The sequence below is a fragment of the Protopterus annectens genome, chromosome 7.part1 (assembly GCF_019279795.1).
Source record: "Protopterus annectens isolate FY-2018-M chromosome 7.part1, PAN1.0, whole genome shotgun sequence".
Classification (NCBI taxonomy): domain Eukaryota; kingdom Metazoa; phylum Chordata; order Ceratodontiformes; family Protopteridae; genus Protopterus; species Protopterus annectens.
This window is the reverse complement of record NC_056740.1, coordinates 303817695-303843565: the sequence shown is the minus strand read 5'-3', so window position 1 is coordinate 303843565 and position 25871 is coordinate 303817695. Positions and strand designations below refer to the sequence as shown.

The 25871-nt window shown below is 40.2% G+C and overlaps 1 protein-coding gene across 1 annotated transcript in view; it reads right to left on the bottom strand.

Moving 5' to 3' along the window:
- The window catches only part of LAMB2 (laminin subunit beta 2), a 3750789-nt gene that overhangs the window by 1700455 nt on the left and 2024463 nt on the right, over nucleotides 1-25871 (bottom strand). The window contains exon 11 of the mRNA XM_044078730.1: nucleotides 5472-5584. Coding sequence (XP_043934665.1) covers nucleotides 5472-5584 — 113 coding nt within the window. The remainder of the gene's footprint in view (nucleotides 1-5471; nucleotides 5585-25871) is intronic.

The following is a 25871-nucleotide window of genomic DNA, read 5'->3' as shown; positions in this document are numbered from 1 at the left end:
GAGTTTCTCCAAGACAAAGTTAAGATCCCAGGCTGGAGTTGGAGCTCTCCTGGGTGGCCTTAAATTTTTGGCCCCTCTGAGGAACTGCTTGAGCAGTGGGTGAGAGAAGAGGGGAGGCTCTGTGCTATAATGAGCTGAAATGGCTGAGGCATGAATTTTGATGGAAGAAAAAGACAAGCCCTTATGAAGCATCTCAGTCAAGTATTGTAGAATCTGAGGTAAATTGGGCACTGATGCGTTCATTCCTTGAGACTGGTTCCAAGCACAGAATCTTTTCCATTTTGCAGCCTAAGATTTTCTAGTACTAGGCCTCCTTGCCTCTAAAATGATATCCATCACTGATTTACTGAGGGATGGTAAAGGAGAGATTAGGTAATTAGCCTGGCTGCTAGGTTCAGTGTTTGCAGCTGAGGGTGCAGAAAATGGTTCTCCTGCTGAGACAACAGGGAAGGAATCTGCGGCAGGTGCCGTGGAGCCAAGCATGACACACTGTGCAAGAGTGGGTACCAGTGTTGGCGAGGCCAGTCTGGTGCAATTAAAATCGTCCTTGGCTTGTCCTGTTTGATCTTTAGTAGTACATTGGAGAGCAGAGGCAGAGGAGGAAAGGCATAAACTGATAGGTTTTTCCAGCTGAAGGATACAGCATCCACTTTCCAAGCTAGCTTGTGGGGAATCCTTGTGCAAAATTTGTCCAGTTGATGATTCTGGGGGGAGGCAAACAGGTCTATATCTGGGCTCCCCCATTTGCTTGTCAACATGTTGAAAATCCTTGGTTCCACTTTCCACTTGTGTGGGTCCATGAAGTTTCTGCTTAGTCCGTCTGCCAGTGTATTTAGTTTTCCTGGCAGGAATTGAGCTTGTAGATTCACTTGGTAGCTCAAGGCTGTGTTCCACAATGCCATGGCTAGTCTGCAGTGGGGGTAAGAATGTGTACCCCCATGCTTGTTTATGTACCACATGACAGTGGTGTTGTCTGTCTTTATCATTAGTTGTCCTGGAAGAATGTGGTACTTGAAGGCTGTCAGAGTATTCTGTATAGCTAACATTTTCTTTTGATTTATGTGCAGGTGCATTTGACTTGGGTTCCATTTGCCCTGAATGCACTTCCCTGCCAGGTGAGCCCCCATGCATAGTCTGATGCGTCTGTTAAGATTTGTGTGGCAGGGGGTAATGTGAATGGTAGTCCCCTGTTTTGGTGGCAGGCCTCTGCCCACCAAAGGAACTCTAGGCGTAGGCAAGGTATGATAGGAATCCTTGCTTCTAGATTCCTGTGAATGCTGATACCATAGGCTTTTGAGATACCACTGTAGTTTCCTTATATGCAGCCTTGCATATGGAATTAGAAGAATGCAGGAGGCCATGAACCCCAAGGCTTGTAGTATTTGCCTTGCAGATAGCTGGCTTTTTTTGGGGCCACTTGTTTGAAGTAAGTTGTCAAATGTATCCGTTTTTCTGGCATGAGGAAAGCCATCTGGGAAGTCGTATTCAAGCTTGCTCCCAGGAATATAATTTGTTGACAGGGTACCAGGTGGGATTTCTTTTCATTTATGGTGAACCCCAGACAAGTCAGTACCCTTTGAACAAAGGCCAGATGATTGAAAAAGAATGTCCTTGCTTTCTGCCTGAATTAGACAATCGTCCAGGTATGGGTATATTTGAATATTTCTTTGCCTGCAAAATGCAATGACTGGAGATAGGCACTTTGTGAATACCCTGGGCACAGTAGATAAGCCAAAAGGCAGTGCAGAGAACTGATAGTGCATGTAACCTGCTTTGAAGCATAGGTAGATAGGGATGTATGCTTCTTTTAAGTCTAGTGTTGCCAACCATGCATCCTTGCCTAACATAGGAAGCAGCTGGTGAAGAGTCAGCATTTTGAATTTTGGAATCACCAGAAAGGTGTTTAGAATAGAAAGGTCCAGGATAGGACGCCATGTATTGCCTTTTCTGGGTACCAGGAAAGCTCTTGAATAGAAACCTTGTCCCTTTTCCTCTTCTGGTACCAAATGAATAGCCCCCATGTTTAAGAGAGAGAATACCTGATTTTGGGCCTCTGCCCACTGATTTGGGGGTAGATCTGGCCATCCACTTGGTATTAGTAATGTGTGGAAATGAAATCTGTATCCTTGGGACACTACATTTAAAACCCATTTGTCCTGGGTAATGAGTTCCCAGTTTTTGGCCTGCAGACCACTCTTTCCGCCTAAAGGAGCATTCAGTTGGGAAGTGCTTGGAAGTTTTAAAAGCAAGTCATTGATATGGTTTTCCATAGGGGGGAGTCTTACTGCTCCCAGGTTTAGGTGCGGAACCCTCCCACTGCCTAGTCTTGTGTGTGTCCCTTGGGACTGAAACCTGGGGTTTCTGCTGTGTCTGGGTTTGGCTTGAGAAGACCTGGAGGGGGCTGGAAAGGACCAATTTTTAGAGGGCCAGTGCCTACTAAACTTAGGAGGCTGAACTTGTAGGAAATCTTTAACAGTCTGCATAGATTTAGCTTTATCTTCCATCTTTTTAAGAACTTCCTCAACCCTATTGCCAAACAGGCGGTCCTGATTTAAGGGAGCATCCAACAACTTAGCTTTAACCTGATCAGGCAAAGATTGCTCCTTAAGCCAAGCATGCCTTCTGAGCACAGGCCCAGTAACAGCAGCCCTGCAAGAAGCCTCTAATGAATCAAATCCACATTGCAAAGTATGTTTTCCAACCTGTTCAGCAGAATGCATTAAATCATGTAATTCTTTACTTTCAGCGCAGTCAGGAATTAACATAATTTTCTGTTTAAGCAATCCAATAACATGTTGTTGATACTTTAACATATGAAACTGGCAGTTTAAAGCCCTAATGGCCAAGGTTGCAGAAGTGTAGACTTTCTTACCCTCTCTATCCAGTGCCCTGGAGTCTCTATCAGAGGGGGAAGGATTTTTAGCAGTAGAAGCCTTAATTCCTTTGGGTCCCTGTGAAATAGTCTCTGGATCCGCAATAGGTTTTTTAAAAAGGAACTTGGGAGAATCAGGAACCCTGTAATATCTGTCAGGTTTTCTGGGAGCAGAAGGCAAAGAATCAGGGGCCAAACTAGATTCTGAAAAGGCATCATCAACAATGTCTAGTACAGGAGATATAGCTAAAGGGCTATGCTGAGGCAGGAGTAAGAAATCCCTAAGCCTCTTTTTTGAATCAGAAAAATCCTGGCTTTCCCAGTGGAAATGCTCCCTTAGAGTATAGTTTTCACCAAAAGAAAAATCCCCTGGAGGAACAGAGTCCTCTGCATCAGAATCCTCACAAGTAGATAAGGGCAAATCCAGATCATCAGAAGAATCAGAAAAATCAGAATCCTGTTCAGAAGATTCATAAACAACTTCAAGTCCTAGGTCTCTTAGAAGGGGGAGGTTGGTTTCCCCTGATAAGAGTTATAAGATCTTCCGCCATTCTTATCATTTGTTTTTTAGGCATAGAGGCCTGAGCATGTGGCCTGGGCATCGGTTTCTTAGGCATGGTTCGAGATTTTGGCCTAAATGAAGAAGGAGGCATCGGTTTAATATGCAAGTCCGTAGGCCTGAATACACACTCAGAAGCCAGTGCCTGCACATCGGCTCCGGACCCATCCAAGGTAGAAACATCCGCAGGTTCCACAGTTGAAGCATCTCGTGGCATACCAGACTCCGAATGGGTCTTAGTAGAGGCCTGCGAGTCAGAAGTAGCAGGTATCAGGGACTGCGAAAGCACCTCACTGAATACCGGTGAACTGATGACTGGCTTAGGAGAAGCGTCGTCGGCAGCTTTGGACCTCGGCGGCCTGTCTCTGTCTTTATCTTTGCATTTTTTCAGAATCCCGGTAGTCGGATGGCTAACCGACATTTCTGGATAATTAAACCGAGAACCGAAATATTTAGAAGCGAAAATATACCGACGACGGATAGTGCGCTGATTAAATAAAGCACAAAACTGACAGCAAGGTATGTCGTGGTCAGGGCCTAGGCAAGGAATACAGTATAAATGAAAATCTTTCTGAGGTATTTGCTTTCCACAAGTAATGCAATTATTACCTTTTACTGACATCGGTAAGGAGCAAGAAAAAGTTTCCCCAATGGGGTACTTAGCTTTAGTTGAAGACTTTGGTTCTGAAATGCGAAAACGAAAATTTCAGGAGTTGGCCGATGGGCACTTGCGAACTGCTTCTGCTTTGGGCATCACACGGCAAGAAAGACTGATGTAATGGCGTCGGCTGCATGTTTTATACCACTGACGACCTGATGTCATGGAAGAAGGGACAGCAACCGACACAGGACCCAAGACTTTGTTAATTAGGCCGACTGAGGGATACTGCAAGCAGATAACCCAAATGTAATGACTGCAACAGTGAAACACGAAGAACATCTCCATTTGTACCTTTGTTCAGTATATCAAGAAGACCATGACCTATCATTTAGCATTACACTTTAAACAATTACTTTTATTTATTCGTCCAGTCAAATTCAAGGAAATAATTTCTAGCAAAATGTAGTGCTTGTTAAAACACAGTTTATCCCTTCAACAAATAATTCATAGGTCAATCATTGTTTATACTTTGGGAGAAAAATGTCCTGTAATCTTTTAAGAAGGGAATTTTATGTCGCCGCATGATTGTCACTCTTTTTTTGTACATTTCATAGTGGTGAAATACAGCAATTGCACTGGAAGTGGGAGAGGTAATACTGCAGTGTCTACAGAGTTCATGCTAATTAGTTGCCCAGATTTCTGGCCAGATATACCTACTTTTTAAGAGTCTTTTTTCCAGATTTTAAATGTCTGCAAGTTGAGGCGTATGTCAGTTAAAAAAATATGTTTTAACTTATCAAAATACTGTACCACAGTACTAATATTTAATGTCTTCACTCCTTGAAGGCCTTGGTGAAATCACATCTTGAAAATCTAAATGCAATAAGTATGACTGTCTCATTTAAATAACATCTTTAAATGTACAAGATCACGGACAGTTTTCTATAATACAGAAAAATGTCAAAATTGAGAAACACTAATTGCTGCAGCAGATTCATAAAATACCAAGACAGTAGTTTAACTTCTCCCATATCTGCAGGCACTCTGGCGTACAAGGATAAAGACCTGACTGAAAGCCAGAAAACCCCAGTTCACCAAGTGGTCCATGTGCTAAAACAGCCAACCATGGATAATGGCAATCAGCAGCTATTGCTAGCTCACCCAGGCTGGGATGTAGGCTCAAGGACACATGCTAACAAAGACCACATAAGGATATGCAAATGCTCAAGGAGAAGGCATGTATTCAGCCCCAGCATCTGAGAGTACTTATATCCAGAATGCTGCAGGTATGGGTATTAGAACATGGGATCCTCAACCCCTTCCTCCTACCTGAAGAAAACAGGGTTAACAGCGGGAAGCTGAAGACTGGTAGGCAATGAGGAGTAAAAGACACACACACCTACAAAAAAAAAAAAAATTCTCCTATATCTGTTACTTACCAAACATTGGTTACAGCTACGTCCAGTTACTAGGCGTTTACAAAAACAGTCTCCACTAACTGGATCACATTGGGAGCCAGATGGCACAGTTCCACGTGGGTCACACTGACATACTAGGGGAAGGAGAGAATATACAAATTAAACTGAGCTCTGGGTTATTTCAAAATTAACAGACTATAACATAGATGAGTACAAACTTATCTGAGAGAAACATGACCCTGTGTTAGATCATTTTTTTTTGCTGAGGCAATGATTTGACATACACTCCAGAAGGGAAAAAAATACAAAGCAAAGACAGCTTGTACATTTTTTTTGTTTTTAAACACCTTTATTAAATTATCACTTATACGTTTCTAGAAAATAAAACAAACTATATTAACATCTGTCATATTCATACATTATACATATGTTTTCTTTCTTTTTAACAAAATATTAATAATATTCATTTGTTAAACAGGTAGGTCCACTAGACAGACAGTCCCTTTTCAGGAGTGACCCAGGAGCAATGTCTGGTAAAGTGACTTACTCAGGGTCACACAGTAGGCAAATGACAGCTGAAGGAATCAAAAGCTGTATTACAGATCTACAGCTCAAAGCTTGAACCCTCTTATATTAATGTATGTTTGCCTAAGTCTTAAGTGATAATTTAGTAAAGATCTATAAAAAAGCCTCAGCCCACTGTCTCAACTGTCATAGACTGCAGCTAATTTCTTTTAACAATTATTCACTCCAACAGTACATACATTCTTACCCTCTATTAAAGCTCATTCCTCCTCCAGAAAGTACAGTTTTGTACCTACCATAAATGTACATGTTCGAGTGCTAATATAGCTGCAGTCATAACAGATGGGTTTTCCTGCCGTCAGGCGGGTCCTCGGTCGGCCGAATTCCAAAGTCTAGGTCCGGCGTCGGATGCCGTCGCTTCTTCCCTGACGTCAGTGCGACAGGGGTATAAAAGAACCAGCCGACGCCATTTTCTTCAGTTTTTCTTGCCCCAGATGTCAGGTGCCCCCAGAAGGAAGGCAATACATAAATTTATGTAATAATGCAATGCAATATAATCAAAAAACAGTAGTTGCAAACAAATACACCATAAAAGAATACCCCAATCAGGTTGTATGAGGAGGTGTTAGCCATTAGGCCTGTCCCAAGAGGGGAAGGAGAGAGGGAAACCTGGACTGCAGCTGTATTAGCACTCGAACATCTACATTTATGGTAGGTACAAAACTGTACTATGTTCATTGTGCATACGGCTGCAGTCATAACAGATGGGTAGAATCCCAAAGCTAAAAAAGGGGTGGTAGGCACTAGGTGGAACTAGGAGGAGCCAGGATGCCCTGCAAGACTGCAGTGGCAAAGCCTGCTCTAGATCTGGAGTATAATGGTAGGTGATAGTGCTTGGAGAAAGTATGTACAGAACTCCAAGTGGCTGCTTCCAAAATATCTTTGGTAGGAACCCCCCTGAGGAAAGCTGCAGAGGTAGCTGTGGCCCTTATGGAGTGAGATCTGATGCCTGCAGGTACAGTTTTACCATGAAAAGAGTAACAAAACCGTATGCAGTGGGCTATCCATTTTGAGATTGTCTGTTTGGAAATAGGCTTCCCTTGAGCTCCTGTAGCATAGGACACAAAGAGTTGCTCTGATTTTCTGAAAGGCTTTGTTCTGTCCAAATAATAACGTAGCTGTCTGTGAATGTCCAAGGAATGTAGTAGTCTCTCCCCTTTGTTTTGAGGATTAGGGTAAAAGGTAGGTAAGTGGATAGCCTGATTCAAGGCTACCCTGGATATCACCTTTGGCATAAAGGAAGGATTGGTTCGTAAGGAAACTCTGTCCTGATGGAAAATGATGAAAGGCTGCACAGCCATGAGGGCTTGTAGTTCCGACACCCTGCGAGCTGAGGTGATAGCCAGAAGGAAGGCTGTTTTCCAGGATAAATATTGCAGTTCTGTTGAAGCAGCTGGCTCAAAAGGAGGCAAGGTCAGTTTTTCTAGAATTAAATTGAGGCCCCAAGCAGGTACTGGTTGTTTCCTTGGGGGTTTTATATTCTTAGCCCCTCTGAGGAACTGTCTTAAGAGGGGGTGAGAGAATAAAGGAGGATCAGTGTTGTATTCTGCAGAAATGGCTGAGGCATGGATTTTGATGGAGGAGAATGAAAGTCCACTGCTTAGCATCTCAGCTAGGTACTGTAATATTTGAGGTAAATTCAGTATTCCAGGATTCTGACCCTTTTTCTGATTCCAGGCACAAAACCGTTTCCATTTTGTGGAGTAGGCTTTTCTAGTAGAAGGCCTTCTGGCCTCCAAAATGACATCCTGCACCTTCTTGGAGAGTAGGGTCTGTTGTGAATTTAAGGAATCTTCCATGTGGCTAGATTGAGTGATTTCAGCTGACTGTGAAGAGTTTTGAAGTTGTGCTGAGTCAGTAGAAGAGGCATTAGAGGCAGGATCCATGGTGGGGAATGTGTCAGGCTCCTCAGGAGTGGGTACCAGTGTTGTCTTGGCCAGTCTGGAGCAATGAGAATCATCTTTGGTCTGTCTGCTTTGGTTTTTAATAGAACTTTGGGCAGCAGAGGAAGAGGTGGAAAGGCATAAACTGTCATTGTTGTCCAACTGAAAGAGTGCGTCCACTTTCCAGGCCTGTGGATGAAAGGTCCTTGAGCAGAATTTTGTCAACTGGTGATTTCTGTGGGTGGCAAATAGATCTATGTCTGGCCTTCCCCATGCTTGAATTATCTTTGTAAAAACTTGAGGATGCAACTTCCATTTGTGTGGCTCTGTCATATTTCTGCTTAGGTTGTCTGCAAGCGTGTTCTCCTTGCCTGGCAGGTACTGTGCTTGAAGTTCGATTTGTAATTCCAGAGCCATGTTCCAAAGAGACATGGCTAGCCTGCATAGGGGGTATGAGTGGGTTCCCCCCTGTTTGTTTATGTACCACATTACTGTGGTGTTGTCTGTCCTTATCAATAGCTGGCCTGGATGCAGTAGGTCTTTGAAAGCCATAATAGCATTTATTACTGCTAGCATTTCCTTTTGATTGATGTGTAGGTGCTTTTCTTTTTGGGACCATTTGCCCTGAATGCACCGATCTGTCATGTGCGCCCCCCAGGCGTAGTCCGAGGCGTCTGTTGTGATGACTTGATTTGCTTGAGGCTTGCAGAATGAGAGACCTGTGTTTCTTTGGCATGCTTGAGCCCACCACAGAAATTCCTTTTGAAGACATGGAATCACTGGTGTAATTGTTTCCAAACTGTGGCTGTGTTGAGACCATAGGTTTTTTAGGTACCACTGAAGTTTCCTCATATGCAGCTTTGCACATGGGATTAGCAGGATGCAAGATGCCATGAATCCCAGAGCCTGCAGGATTTTCCTTGCAGTCAGCCTGGTGAAGGTTGCCAGTTTTCTGAAGTATTGAGTTAGTTGCCCTTGTTTCTCTGGCGTGAGGTAGGCCATCTGGGTATTTGTATTCAAGCTGGCACCCAGGAAAATTATTGTTTGAGAGGGTATTAGCCTTGATTTCTTTTTGTTGACTGTGTATCCCAGAGAATTCAACAACATTATTACAAACGCCAGATGTTTTAGAAGTATGTGCTTGCTGTCCGCTTGGATCAGGCAGTCGTTCAAATATGGGTATATTTGTATCCCTTGAAGTCTGCAGTAGGCAATTACTGATGCCAGGCATTTCGTGAACACTCTGGGTGCAGTAGATAAGCCAAAGGGCAATGCAGAGAATTGATAATGGGTTGAACCTGCAAGAAATCTGAGGTATCTTCTGCAATCTTGTCTGATTGGGACATGCAGGTATGCCTCCTTGAGGTCCAATGTTACCAGCCAAGACTCCTTGCCCAGCATGGGAAGAAGCTGCTGTAATGTGAGCATCTTGAATTTTGGCACGAGTAAAAATGTGTTTAGGATGGATAGGTCCAAAATAGGTCTCCAATCTTTGCCCTTCCTTGGTACCAGGAATAGTCTGGAATAAAAACCTTGACCCTGTTCTTGTGCAGGTACCTCTTGAATAGCTTTCATGTCCATGAGATCTGAAATTTGTTTTTGTGCCTCTGCCCTTTGATTGTGTGGCAGGTTTGGCATGCCTCTCATTTTTGGAAGGGTGTGAAAGTGGAATCTGTAGCCTCTGTCTATAATGTCCAGGATCCATTTGTCTTTTGTGACAATATGCCAATTTTTCGAAAATAATGCCAGTTTTCCGCCTAAAGGTGCTGCCACTTGAGCCTTGCTTGGCATGCAAAGGGGAAAGTCATTGGTTCTGCTTTCTGAATGGCTGTGAACTATCCTCACCACCTCTTTGTGTATGTGCTTGCCATTGTCTGCCTCTAAATGATCCTTGAGATTGCCCTCTACCCCTCGGGCGCCTGTATCTACCTCTTTGGGGTCTGTCCGTGGCTGGAAAGGACCAATTTTTTGAAGGTCAATTTCTACTGAAACGTGGAGGTTGTACCTGTAGGAAATCTTTCACTGTTTGCATTGATTTTGCCTTTTCCTCCATTTTCTTTAATACCTCCTCAGCTTTAACACCAAACAATACATCTTTTTGAAGAGGTGCATCTAGTAATTTAGCTTTGACAAGATCTGGTAAGGTTTGCTCTTTTAGCCAAGCATATCTACGTATGACTGATCCTGTAACAGCAGCTCTACATGAGGCCTCTAAAGCATCAAAACCACATTGCAAGGTATGTTTACCCACTTGCTCTGCACTATGTAACAATTCCTGCAACTCCTTCAAGTCTGGTTGTTCAGGTTGTGACATTTTGCTTTTCAACTGTGATAACAGAAACTGTTGGTACTTTAACATATGGAACTGACAGTTTAATGCCCTCATGGTTAAGGTGGCCGAGGTGTATACCTTTTCCCCCCACCTTTCTAAAGCTCTGGAATCTCTCTCTGAAGGTAATGGATTTTTAGCAGTGGAGGCCTTAATTCCCTTGGGACCCTGTGAAATAGTTTCTGGGTCAGCCACATGGCTTTTGTATAGGAATTGGTGTGAATCAGGAACCCGGTAATACCTGTCAGGCTTGACTGGAGCTGGAGGTAAAGAATCTGGGTTAAGGCTGGCCTTCGAATACACATCATCTAGTATGTCTAAGACAGGAGGTATAGCCAGAGGCCTGTGCTGAGGGAGCAAGAGGAAATCCCTAAGCCTTTTCTTGGAGTCTGAATACTCTTGGCCTTCCCAGTGGAAGTGTTCCCTCAAGGTATGTAAGGTTTCCCCAAAAGAGTAATCCTCAGGGGGGAGACAGAGGGACTGGACTCCTCTGCATCAGAATCTTCAAAAGGGGAGTATGAATGTTCCTGGTCTTCAGAATGTTCTGAAGTAATGGAGGCCTGGTCCGAGGAAGGGTATTCTTCCTCCACTCTGGGCCTTTTGTCCGAGGGGGGTTGAGAACCCCTGATAAGTGTAATCAAATCCTCAGCCATTTTGAGCATCTGCTTTTTAGGCATGGGGCCTTGAGAGGGGCCCTGTGGAGCTTGTCTTTTAGTATGCATGGCTGCTTTAAACTTAGTGAAAGCCTTGATGGAAAAAAAAGAAGAAGGCCTGAAGACACCTTGAGAGGTGGCAGGCCTGTCTAAACTCTGAGTTTCCCCGCCAAGAGTGGCTTCGGTATCTGTAGTCGGGGTGTGGGCCGAAGAGCCTGCGACCTCTGGCACAGAAGACACCGCCAATAAAGTGTCATCGGTAGTCAGGGGCTACGTAGGTGCCTCGCTGAGAACCGGAGCACCTGTAGTCGGCTTTAGTGTGGTGTGGGTAGAAGTCGCGGACTTCGTATGTCGGTCCTTATCTTTGCGTCTTTTACTCAAAACTGGAGTCGGAGTATCCAACGACATAATGTAATTAAACTTTTTGCCAAAATAGTGTTGGGCGAACTCCGCCCGACGCTTAATAGTGCATCTGTTGAATGTAGCACAAAACCGACAGGCCGAGACGTCGTGGTCTGGGCCTAAGCAAGGAATGCAGAGGGAATGAAAATCCTTATGCGGTATTTGCTTCCCACATGAAATGCAATTATTAACTTTGTCTGACATCGGTCTGAGGCAAGAAAAGTTTCCCCAATTGGGGTACTTAGCTTTCAAGAAGACTTCTGTTGAAAAATATTCGTAATCTCAGGAGCTGGCCGACCGGCACTTGCGAACTGCTTCTGCTTCGGGCACCGCGCGGCAAGAAAGACTGAAGAAAATGGCGTTGGCTGGTTCTTTTATACCCCTGCCGCACTGATGTCAGGGAAGAAGCGACGACATCCGACGCCGGACCTAGACTTTGGAATTCGGCCGACCGAGGACCTGCCTGACGGCAGGAAAACCCATCTGTTATGACTGCAGCTGTATGCACGATGAACATCATTACTCTCTCTCTCTCTCTGTTGCTCTCAAAAATGTAATTTATTTCTATGTAATTTGTTCCTTCCCTTTTGTAAAAATCCCACCTCTAGTTCTTTCACTTCCTTTACAACATTCAGTATTTCAATTGCAGTTGGTTTAGATGTTGATTTACATTCTCTAGTAATTGCTTCTTGGCAGCCAAAAGCATTAAACTTAGTAAGGCCTTAGTATCAATTGGCAATTCAGATCCTGTGAACCAGTTCAAAAGAATCACTTCCTTAGTTACAGCCATTTGCTCTCCCAACAATTCCGTGAGTATTCTGTAAGAAGTTTTTAAATCAACTATCTTGTTATACTCCCAAAGCACGTTTCCAGTTATCTCTCTTTCTTCCATCATATCTCTAGCCTTTGCTACCCACTGGAGGAAATATTCTCTGAAGTCTGCTAAAGGTGTAACAGTATTTACGCAAACATTTTCAAACAAAAAGCCTGAACATTTTGCTTGTTGTCGCACACTTGGGAGCATACAGATGCCCTCCCACTGTTCATTTGTAAATTGCCTTTCCAGTCTTTCGTCCTAATCTCATCTGACCTCCTCTAATTGATTCTTATTAGTTACCATGTAATATGTTATGTGCTCTACTAATTATCCCCTAACAGCAGCTTCTGTTGTAGACTTAGCTTGTGTTGTAGACTTGGCTAAAAACTCTGCCAGTGTTGGTCCTTCACTTAGCACTTCCCTATCCCTTCCTCCCTCCCTATAATCTGATATAATTTCCTGTTACGGAAGCCAATCCCACTCTATTACATTTTCCTATCTAGTCATTTACTCCCAACACCTTGGTGTCTTTGCCAGTTTTCTCCAGTAAATTCCAGCCCCCTCCTGCCTATTTTCAATATCCCTACGTGCAGACAACCATATTGGCAAAAACTCTTTTCTTTATTCCGTGTTGGCTTACTTTGCAGAATACTTTCTGCAACTTTATGATTATAATATTCCTTCACTCTCTTTAATTTCTCCAAATCATTTGGGTTTCTAGTACCATGATGGGAATGGACCCCATTCCTAAGTCAATGTATGATTAAAGTTCATGAAATTAGTACTGTTTCAACCTTTGATGTTAGTCAGAAGTGCTCTTCGCAGCACCTGCAATGTGCTCAGTAATGACTCCTTCTGCAATTCGTACGGAGTTACATGTATTGGTAACATATCTAAATGATTGTAGATTCTTATTATACGACCAGTTGCTCCTACTACTGTGGGAACTGTCTGGGTAACTTTCTTCCACATTGCTCTCATCTCTGCCTGCAAATTCTGATATTTTATGAGCGTGCGTCTCTCTATATGCAAGACACTGTAGTCACTGGGTGTAGCAATTTCAATGATCAATGCTACTTTTGTCTTCCTTTCATGGACCAGTATATCTGATTTTCTTGCATCTATGTTGAACTGTTGGTAATGGGTGATTCCATGTGATATAGACTTCATCTTTTTCTATGATGCTTTGTGGCTCATGTTTCTAGTGTTTTTCAGCTACTTCAGTATTATAATGTTTGCACAATCCCCAGTGCAACAGTCTTGCCACATTATTCCATGCCTTTTAGTATACAGTCCTTCTGCCATTAGTATATCACATCCAGCAACAAGGGGTGCAACTGTTTCCAATACTGTTTTACGAAACTTTCATTTGTCTGTTTTCCCCACATGTTCAATGAACTTTGTAAACCAGCATGTACATAGCCCACTATCTTGGGCCACCAATATTAACCTTTTATCTTTTGGTTTGAATTCACCTCTCCTTAACCATACCTGTGTTTGATCCTGATCAACATGAGGTTTTCCACATTTCTTGCCTTCTCGTCTGACCCTTCACCTTATATTCTTTTGTTTTTTGGCACATTCAGTTGCTGCCTGATTTTTATCTACTTCTGGTTTGATTTCCATTCATGCTTGATGCCGATATACTTCTGCTAGACTAAGAAGGGAAGTCACCTTAGATTTATTCTCCTCATGTTTCAAAACTTTCATATTTGGGTCTTGTGATGTCAGAAGGTATGTATGCAGTCCCACAATTGCAGATCTATACATGTAATCAATTTCAAGTAGGCCCATACCTCCTCCGGAACAGGGAATATATAATCTTGGTATGCACTGATTTTTATAAATCATCTGATGAGCATGAAGCATCCTTCTTTTTTCCTGTCTAATCTATCCAACACATTTTGGGACCAGTCCATCACTCCAAAACTATAAATTAGGACAGGAAGAGTAAACTGGTTTATAGCTTGAATTTTGTTCCTAGATGTCAATGCTGTTTTCAGGACTAATTTAAGTCTTCTACAATATTCCTTACCAAGTTTTATTCGCATTTGTTAATGTTTTATTTTTGATCCTTCATCAATTCCCAAATACTCATACACTCCCTCCTGCTCAAGTTCTTTTATATCACATTCTTGTTCTGGGAGCCAAATTATAGCCATGACCAGATTAATCTGTTAAGCAGACAGCTTAATGGGTTAAGGGAAGCAAAAGAGCAACTGTGACAGAGTTACCCTGGAATATCCCCTTTGGATTTTTATCCCTGGAATAATAACTTGTCCTTTATCATGGGTTAGCTGCAGAATCGTTTGCCACTGTTTCATGATCGCTGTGATGTAGTTTATCAATGTAGGGTGTATCTAATACATTTTTAAGCACTCTTTTACCCACGAATGTGGGATACTGCCAAATGTTTTTTTGTAGTCAGTCCATGCCATACTTAAATTCTTCTCCTTTTTACAGTTCTCCAGTATGACTTTATTTAACAACAAATTATACTTTGTTCCATATGACTTTCTTTTATTGCCCTTTTGTTCTATTACCATAATTGCATTTTCTTCTAAATGACAATAAACTCTGTCGGCATCAATTCCGGTGTATAGTTTATATGTCGTCGGAAGGCTAGTGTCTGTTCAGGGTGCGCATATAAATAGTTCTTACTCATGGCTAAATTTTCATGCAAAGATGTTAATACTTTTAACCAGAAGTCAGGTACTGCATCTGGGCCTTGGTTTTTCCATTTAGAGGCTTTTCTTAACTTTGTTTCAATCTCTCTAGCTGTTACTTCATCCCATTTCATATCCTGTACCTTTGAACTTATTATTCTTTCTTTTACTTCTTCAATCCATTTAGCATCTTTGTTACATTCCACAAGATCTTCATAAATACTTCTCCATATATCTATTTCTTCTTTTTTTGGTGGTCTTTCATTTGCTTTTACCTTGTTTCCCAAGTCTCTATAAAACTTTTTTGGATCATCAATAAATTGCTTAATTTGTACTTTTCCTTAATATTTATCTGTGTATTTTCTAAGTTTTTTCTGCCTGTGCTGATATTTTTAGTTTATTATTTGCAATAGTGCATGATAAATCCTGATCCGTTATAATACTGTGCATTGCTTTTATCACGTCTTTCTGAGTATTTTTGTTGATCTGTACTCTTCTATACTCTTCTAACATTGACACATCTTAATTGCTTTCGTTTTCTCTATTCGATACTTCCATGATGGTATTCGATTTCTCCTCTTCCTTTCCCTTACTACACTGTGTTCTTGTGGTAGAATTTTATCTGTTATTAATTTAGCTGCACAGTAATATATCCTGTTTACTTCTGTTGTATCACATGGATCTCTATAGACGGTCCTAATTACTGTTTTCATTTGTTTTATCAAACTTCTAACTTTTTGCATTTTACTGACCTTCTGCAGTTTATTTCTTTCCTTGATCTTAATATGTCTATCGCTATTAAATCAAGCAACTCTTCTCTTAGCTCATTTTCGTCTAAACGAAGGGCACATTGTTTGTTCTCCATTTTCTGCGGGCATTCTATAGAAAGTTCTATAGCATCTTCTTATGGCATATTCTCTTCAGCTTCATCCTGATCATCAACTGCTCTGCCATATGGGAATTCACTGGCCTACCACTCCTCAACATTGATTTATGTCATAGTTGCTACAGTTTCCTGTTCCTTCTCTTGCTGTCCAGCTTCAAGTGAATGTTTGTACTGGTTTCCTGTGGAAGGCTTCAAAGTATCTTCATATGGCAACTGACCAGTTGCTTCCCATTCCACTAATTTCTCCTTAATTTGGATGTCTTGTTGCACTATTCTGCTGTGGTGCTTTCTGAATTAGCTTTTCTACACTGAATCCTTAACTTCACAGGTACTCCATAACCTCAGTTTCTATTTCTTTAACTTCTCCATTACTAATCTCTTTTCCTACTTTTCCTCTTTGTCTTCTTATTTTCTATACTGTAAAATTTTCCATCAACATTGATTTATGTCATAGTTGCTACAGTTTCCTGTTCCTTCTCTTGCTGTCCAGCTTCAAGTGAACGTTTGTACTGGTTTCCTGTGGAAGGCTTCAAAGTATCTTCATATGGCAACTGACCAGTTGCTTCCCATTCCACTAATTTCTCCTTAATTTGGATGTCTTGTTGCACTATTCTGCTGTGGTGCTTTCTGAATTAGCTTTTCTACACTGAATCCTTAACTTCACAGGTACTCCATAACCTCAGTTTCTATTTCTTTAACTTCTCCATTACTAATCTCTTTTCCTACTTTTCCTCTTTGTCTTCTTATTTTCTATACTGTAAAGTTTTCCATGTCCAGATTCCTTTGCCTGTATTTCTCTTAAAATATCTTTGGTGCTGCTCTTTTTGTATTGATTAGTTTTACTTTCTCCTTTACATAAATATTACACCATATTATAAATATTACACCATACTAAATCTCTTTTTCTTTCTCACGTCCTTATTTCTTCTTCAGATATCTCCTGATCTTCCTATTTCTCCTTACTTTGGGGACTCATTCCATCATGCTGTGATGTAATCTGTGTTAGACTTTCTACACCAAATCCTTCACTTCGCTGGCATTCCATAACTTCAACTTCTATTTTTTTTAACCTCTACTTTACTAATCTTCTTGTCTACATTCCCCCTTTGTGATATTATTTTATTATTGTGAAATTTTCTGTATCTGGATGCATTTGCCTGTATTTCTCTCTGAATATCTTTGGGGCTGCCTTTTTGGTATTGATTAATTTGGCTTTCGACTATGCATAAATAATGCACTATATCAAATGTCTCTTTTTTTCCCATGTCCATATTTATTTTTTATATTTTTCAAAAATCTCTAGGTTTTGTTTATATTTCTGCACTTCCTCAGATATTTCTTTTTCCAAACAGATCAAAGTTTCTTGGTCTATATAATGTTTTTCACAAATCTGTTGTATTCATGAACACAAATTTTTATTTGACGCTTCTGATAGTTTTTCTTGTGGAAGCCCTACTTAAAGCCAGAGACAAATCATGGAAAGCCTGGAAAGGAGACAACACAAACCTATCCAAGCAAAACTACCAAAGACTAAAAAAATCAGGCTAAAAGACAAAAGAAACTGGATAAGCAAAACTATTTCCTCAACAGCCAAACCAAACACACTAAAGACCCACAAAAGTTCTGGCACTCCATCAACTCCCTTCTTAACCCAGGCAAAACATCCACTCCAACTCCCACCACCAACAATAACACCAGAGACATTGCCTCTCAATTTAACACCACTTCACTGAAATTATTCTATCACTATCCTCTCAAATCTCCAAAACCTACCACTCTGACACCCCTAGCAATCCCCTTAAGAATATCCCCTCCTTCACTGTCTCACCTGTCCCTACTAAAACTATCAAAAAACTCCTACAAAAACTTAAACCCACCACCCTTGCTGCAGACAACCTACCTGTTGACTACCTAAAAATATCAGCTGATTCCCTTTCATACCCTGTATCCATCCTCATAAACCACTCCATTCAGGAAGCCTACATTCCAAAGTTATGGAAAGTTTCATACATAATTCCTCTGCACAAAGGAGGTAGCTCTTACGAGTTCACTAACTACTGCCCTATAGCCATCCTACCCCCCTTATACAAAATACTTGAGAGGTGTATTCACTCGCAAGTCATGCAATTTCTAAACACTAGCAATCTCCTTTCACCCACACAGCACAGCTTCCGACAGCACCATAGCACTACAACCACTCTCCTGTCTTTTACAAATACAGTAAACTTGCACAGAAACAACAACTTTGTATCAGCAATACTCCTAGATCTATCCAAGGCATTTGACATGGTATCTCACACCATGCTACTGGATTCCATGACATCCCTTTCCTTTGCCCCTTCCACTCTAGCATGGTTTAAATGCTACTTGTTTGACAGACAACAGGCTCTCCAGTGGTAAAACACACTATCGTCCCTACTTCCAACCACAATAGGTGTTCCACAGGGTTCAATACTAGGCCCCCCTACTCTTTTCCATTTTTACTAACAGCCTCCATACCGCCACCCAACATGCCTCACTCATTCAGTACGCAGATGACTCCACTCTCATCTGCTTTGCACCATCACTCACTTCCCTTCAAAAACTTACTCAAGAATCCTTCACCTCAATAGAAAACTGGATTACCCAGATCCAACTCATCCTCAATCCCAACAAGACCAAACTACTCTTATTCATTCCCAACAAAACTAAAACTATCCATCAACCATTTACAATCACATCCGAGAATGGTACTAACATCTCCCCTACTGACTATACCAAACTCATTGGTGTAGAAATGGACAACAAACTACTGTTTAATGTCCATATCTCACAAACTATCACAAAGGTCCACAAAAAAATGGGTACACTATATAGACACAGAAAATTTCTAACTGATCAGGCACGAATTACTCTTGCCCAAACACACCTACTATCCACCCTATTGTATGCTGCACCAGTCCTTATCCACCTAAGAAAACAGGACCTTGAACAACTTCAATCTTGCTACAATAAAATCGCCAGATTTGCTAATAACTCCACTTACAAAACACACCACTGTCAGGCACTGTGCAAACTTAACTGGCTAGAACTTCTTCAGCTACTCAACTATCACCAGCTAACACTTTCCTACAATATTCTGAACTATCCCTACAAAATTCCATCTCTTAACCAACTACTAACCAAGCACATATCAAATCGCCCCCTACGCTCTTCTGAAAAAACACTCCTCTGCATCTCCAAAGCCAACAACTCCGCAGGACAAGCCCTATTCTCCCACAACACAGCCAAAAACTGAAACAACCTCGCCCTTACTCTTACCTCTGCTCCTACAGCCATCAGATTTAAAAACTCTCTCAAAGTACACCTAATGAATCATTGGCTATGCCCATGCATCACATAACCCCCATCTGCCTCTAGAACAAATAACTTTGCAAGTTTCATCTCTAAACACCTGCTAAAGACTTAGGAATCTACTGCTAACATAAAATTGTAATTCTTTATCGTGCTACTCTCATTATGTTCTACTGTCTGCATTATAATATCTCCATATGCTGTTTTTTGATTATGTAACATGTAAATTGTGGTGCTGATCTTATTTTAATCTGTACGGAGCTTTTCTCCCCGGGCCTCCGCTGTAAATGGACCTAGGTCCAGTTGGACTATCCCGGTAAACAAATGTAAAATAAATAAATAAAAATAAGTATTTGCCTTTCCTCTAATTTCTCTCTTAATCTTTTTGTATATCTTGCGTCTGGAAATTATGGGCTTTTTGCAGAATAGTAATACATAATTTCTTTCTTATCCTCAATAGTCCACTCTGTGATCATTAGGGCTCTTCTTTGGCTTTTCAGTTTTTGTAATTTTTATGGAATGCTACTTCCTTCTACAACAGGAGAGCAATCCTACCCCCTGGGCCTGGCCAGGTCCCATTGTAGGAACATTTCTGTATCTTGAGGATTCTACATAGTCATTTCTTCCGGTCCTGGCACCAGTGCGCCTACAAGGATTGAGCACTTTTTTATTCTGGGTCTTGTGCACCTAGCTATCTTTTTTTAATTTTGACCTACTTCTGTCCATGATATACACTATATAAAATACAGCCTATATATCAGTGTCGTCTTAGTGAGATTTTGTGAAAAAACAGGGTCCACCTCATGAAGGTACTCACCAAGACTTGAGGATAAATTACATTTCAGCCATACTACTCTCCTTTGCTTGCTGACTTATCTCTCCATTCGGACCCCTGTATGGTTGCTGTTATTCAACTTAAGGATACGCAATCAAAAATCCTTCTTTCTCTATTTCTCAACTTCTCCCATTTCATCATCATCCCTTTCCACTTGGACTTCTAACCCTTTGCTTATGTTATGCATATGAGCCTTAGCTGTGTAGCTTTAAAAGGGTCTATATCATATGTTCGAAGTTATAAAACTTCGAACATATGTAAAAAAAAAAAAAAAAAAAAACCCCAAACTAATGGCTGTAGGCAGGGGGCAAGCCCCTTGCACCCCCCACACCCTCCGCTCTTTAAATACACCAACTCCAAGACCGCACTACAGTGCAGTAAGGGAAATCTTCCCTTTACCGCACTATAGTCAGGTACGTTCTGTTTGTTTTTTTTATTATATATTCGAAGTTTAAAACTTCGAACATTTAAATTTGCTTATTTAACGTTCGAAGTTTTCAAACTTCGAACATATAATACAGACCCACTTTAAAGTATCCATTCAAATCAGATAAACTTAAACCACACTGTTCTATGGGGAGGCTCAACTAATCCCAGGGCTCAACTAATCCCATTTACTCCTTACCCTTCTCCTCCCAAATAAACTCCTTCAAGTCTTTACTAATTACTGTCCATAACTTCTCTTCTGGTTGATAAAACATGCTTAACATGAATAAAGAGCTAAAAGGACTAAAGGGACTTTTCACTGCTAGTATCTTACTAGCCATTTCCATAATCAAGAGCTTACAGCTTCTCAGTTTTTTTATTATCTTTTAAGTATCTTCCCTCATACACTTAGCTGTCATAACAGAATCATTTACCTAAATACTTCTTCTTATCATGTCCCCATAAATATGGGTATTGTTGAACCAATTCATGGGTAGGTATATTGTTTTCCACTATAGTCTTTGTTTTGTCTTCATTAATTTATGTCCTAAATCCACTTGAAACTGTCTCAGAATATTCCATAATACTGAAATTTATTTTTTTGGATTTATCAAGTACAAAATAATAACAACTGCAAATAAAGCTAATTTGCTTGATTACTATACCAGTTATAGCCAAGAATTGGAGAGTCACTTATTTTCTTTGCCAATGCCTCTAAATATAAAGCAAATAATAATGGGGGGAAAATAGGACATCTCTGCCTGGGTCCTCTGTTCAAACACAGCTTGGTCGATAGGAACCTCCCTCCTTAATTCTTGTCTACAACCCTTCAAATTTCCTCCTAATTAATACTACTATTCTATCACAGAATGCAAATGCTTTAATTGCCCTTCACAAAATCCCAACTGATTTTGAATGATTTCTCTGCATCAAGCCCCACAAGCAATGCATTCTACTTCCTTTGGGATCACTACTGCTCTCTAAATGTTATCAAATCTCTGCCTCCCTTGCACAAAATCACACTGATCCATGTGTTTCAATTTCGGCAATACCTTTATCATTCTTTTAGCTAGTACACACAAACACTTTATAATCATGATTTAAAATTAAAATGTGTCTATATGAAGGTGGGCCTGAAGGGTCTTTACCCTTTTTGGGGAAATATATCCATCATAGCTGTTTCTTTAAGATGTTATTAATCCTTCCTTTAAAATACTGTTAAACAAAAATCAAACCTTCCAGATATTTATCACTTTCTTCCCTCCTAACTTCCAAACTTCCACTGGAATATTGTCTGTACTTGGCGACTTCCCTTTAGATTGATTATAAAACAGCATTTTTATCTCATCTCATACTATCTTGGCTATCAATTGGTTTTTAAACACCTTTATTAAATTATCTCTTAAGACATAGGCAAACATATATTAACAGAAAAGAAAACAAACCTTTTTAACATTTTTCCATTTAAATACAATATATATTTAACATACAGTTCTTTTGCTACTATCGCCAGTCAAGCATCACAAAAAAAATCCAAATTCCTGCCTTCCCTTAAACCACACTCCTCCTCCTCCTGATCACTATTATGCACATACTGTTCCCTCAATTTCCATTTACTTTATGTAATTTGCTCCTTCCCCTTTCTAAAGATCCCTCTTCCAGTTCTTTTATTTCTTGTACAATACTAAATACTTCAAATAAGGTTGGTGTAGACTTTGACTTCCATTTTCTAGTAATTGATTTTTGGTAACCAACAGAATTAAACTTAATAAGGCCTTACTATGTCCAAGCAATTCAGATTTTGTATCCCAGCTGAAAATAATCATTTCCTTAATTACAGCCATTTGCTCACGCAATATTTCTGGCACAGTACTCCATGGGTCTATATTAGAACATCAAAGTTTCAAAACTTCGAATGTTCTAATATCGACCCCTATTCAGTGAAAGCTGAAAATATCGAAGCAACAGAAAACCGAATCTTTTCCTAGGGAAAGAATTTGGTTGTCCGTTTCTGTTGCTTTGGTATTTTCAGCGCTGTGGTGGAAAGTTACGGGCTAGGTTCAGATAAGTGTGCGATTGAGTGCTGGTTAGGTTAGTTAGGGTTAGGGTGCGGGTTAGGTATGTGTGTGATTGTGTGGACGTGAGGGTTAGGTGAGTTAGGGTTAGGATGTGGGTCAGGTAAGTGTGCGACTGTGTGGACGTGAGGGTTAAGGTGGGGTAGGTGAGTTAGGGTTAGGGCGAGGGTGAGGTGAGTGTGCGATAGTGACGGACCTTAGGGTTAGGGTTTGGGTTAAGGTAAGTGGACAGTGGTGTGTGTATGGTTTAGTGTATGGTTAGGTGTAAGATTTTAGGTGTATGTGTGTGGATTGCTGTTTGTTTGGTGTGCTTGTGTTATGTGTATGTGTTTTGGAACAGCAATTTTTTTCCCTAGGAAAAAATTCGCTGTTCTGTATGTTCAATGTTTGCAACTTTTGCTGAATAGGGATGGATATTAGAACATTCGAAGTTCTGAAACTTCGATGCTCTAATATAGACCCTGCTCCATAGGGAAGTTTTAAATTCTGCCAACTCATTATACTCCCAAAACATATATTCCCAGTTACCACTTTCTTCTCCGTCTATCTACCTGAGGAAAAATTCTGTGCAGTCTGCTTGGAGTATAAAAACACCCATGTAAACACTTCCAAGCAGAGATCCTAAACCTTCTGGACTTGACTGCATACTGGGGAGCCATACATGTCTTCCCACTGTTTTGTTTTCTTGTAAACTGCTTTTCCAGCCTCTCTTCCCAATCTTTTCTAACTTGCTCTGACTGATTCCTACGGTTATCAGGCACTATTTGATATTCCCTATCAATTATCCCTTTTTTAACAGCTGCTTCTGTTATAGATTCAACTTAAAACTGTACCAGAGCAGGTCTTTCATTTGAAATTCCTCTATCACTTTCTCTTTGCCTGCAGGTCTCTAGCCTGCAATTCTAATGTATGCTTGGCCTCATCTCACTCTCTTACCTTTCCTACTTGAGTTATTTGCTCCCAATATCTTGGCTCCTTTCCCAGGTTTCTCCAGTAAATTCCAGGCCCTTCTTGCCTATTTTGTACTTCTACTTGCAGTCCCCCCTACTGGCAAAATCTCCTTTCTCCATTCTCGTACTGACTTAGTCCATAGAATACTTTCTGCTACTTTATGAATATAATGTTGGTGTGGCTGTTATTCTCCTTATGGATCTGCATCCGAAATCCCACTCTCTCTATTTCTTGAACTTCCCGCTTGCTTCATCATCATCATCCTTTTCCACTTTGAATTATACCCTTCTGCCTGTGTTACAAATATGAGCATTAACTGCCTAGCTCTAAAATATCTCTTCAAATCAGTTAAACACAAATCACCTTGTTTTATTGGAAGGATCAACGTTATCCTACTTAACTCTTGCCCTTTTTCTCTCACAAATAAATTCCTTCAATTCTTTATTAATTATTGTCCACAACTTCTCCTTGGGTTGATAAAAGTATGCTTTATCCATATAAAGACTATAAGGACTAAAAATATTGTATCTTAAATTAAGAGTTTCCATTTTCTCAATTTTTATATTATCTCTTTGTTTACTCTCTTCCCACATACTCTTAACTGCCACAACAAAAGTATCCATACTCCTAAATACTTCATCCTTGCCTCATAAATATGAGTATCACTGAATCAATTTGTATTTGGGTACATAATTTATGGTTATAGCCTTTGTTTTATCTTCATTAATTTTACAACCTGAAAATACTTGAAACTGTCTCAAAATGTTCCACCATACTGAGATGTCCTTTTCTGGATTTATCAGGTACAAAATAATATCATCTGCAAATAAGGCCATGTTTTTCTGATAACCATATCAGTTATATTATCTTTGTATTTCTGAGTTCCTTATTTTCCTTGCTAGTGGCTCTAAATATAAAGCAAATAAAAAGGGGCAAGATAACAGCCATGCCTGGTTCTTCTGTTCAAACACAGCTTATCTGAGAAGATCTCTCCCACTTTCATTTTTGCCTTCAATTCACCATATATTCTTCGAATTCATTTATTTTATTACGGAATGCAAATGTTTCCAATGCCCTACTTATACAATCCCAACTTATTCTGTCAAATGCTTTCTCTGCATCAAGACCCACCAACAACAGCGTTATTTTCTTACATCCTGCTTCACTCTGGATCATCATTGTTCTATTAATGTTGTCAAATGCTTGAATCCCCTACAAAAAAACCACACTGCTCCATATCAATCAAATATTGGCAACACCTTTGCCATTCTTTTAGCAAGCAAGTTTAGACAATTTATAACTGTGGTTTAAAATTGAAATGGGTCTACATGAAGCTGGGTCTAAAATGTCTTTGCCATCTTTAGGTAACACAGCCACCACAGCTTTTTTCCAAGATGCTGGTGATTCCCCTCCTTTTAAAATACTGTTAAAGAAAATCTTCCAGATCTTTTATCACTTTCTTCCCTTCTAGTTTCCAAACTTCTGCAGGAATACCATCTGTTCCTGGAGACTTTCCAGAAAATTGATTACATATCGTTTTTTACCTCGTCACCTCCTATATTAACTGTTAGTTGTTAAGCCCCATCTAACTCTAACCTTGGCATAATTAAGTCTTCCATAAATATTTCTATTTGTACTCTTTCTTGATTTCCGCATTTCTATGCTTTATACAAATTTTCATAAAATGTCCAGAATATCTCTGGTTATTTTTCTTGTTATAGTCACAACGTTTGGCAACAACCCTTTCAATGTTCTGTTGCCTAAGTTGTGCTAATTTTTTTTTGTGCTCTGGAGTTATCAAAAAACAGTTGTTTAACTGTAGTCTTTCTAAACTCATGCACTCCCTTTTCATTTTAGTACTCTGCATTTGCTGCTCATCTTCTTCTGTGAGATTCCCTTTATTTTGCCATACTTTAACCTTTGTCAGCCCCTCTAAGTAATTTATATTACTTCTTAACCAAATCTCTTTCTCTTTTACTTCAACCCTGTTTTTAAACTCCATTTTCATTTTATCCCAGTCACTACCTATAACTTTATCTTACCTAATAACTCTTGAAAAGTTTCCACTACCCAATCCTTAAATTCCTCTCTTTTTAAGAGGTAGATGGGAAAGTGCTAATGTCTTATTTCTACTTCATTACCCTGCATTTTTATCTTATTTTTTTATTGGTGCATGATCAGAAATAGTTATTGGATGTGTGCCAAAGCTTTCAATTAAATGTACACGTTCCTGTGAAATACAATTTCTATCTAGTCTAGCTCAGTTACTGTACCTTGTGGAATAATATGCAAATTTTGTCTTAGTTCCTACTACTGAATACACATATTCCATGCCAAAATTTTTCACAAATTTCTTCAGAAATCTACTCTCTTTTTGTTATATTGTCCCTTCTTGGTCCCCCTGATACATCCTCATGATTGCAAATCAAATTCCAGATGCCACATATAAAAAATACTCCCTGATGAAAGCTGATTATTTCTCCCCAAAATTTCTTAAGCTCCATAATAGCAGTTTTCGGTGAAATACAAATGCACAAAATTATGCACATCTTCAAAACACAAAATTTAGCCCTCAATGGC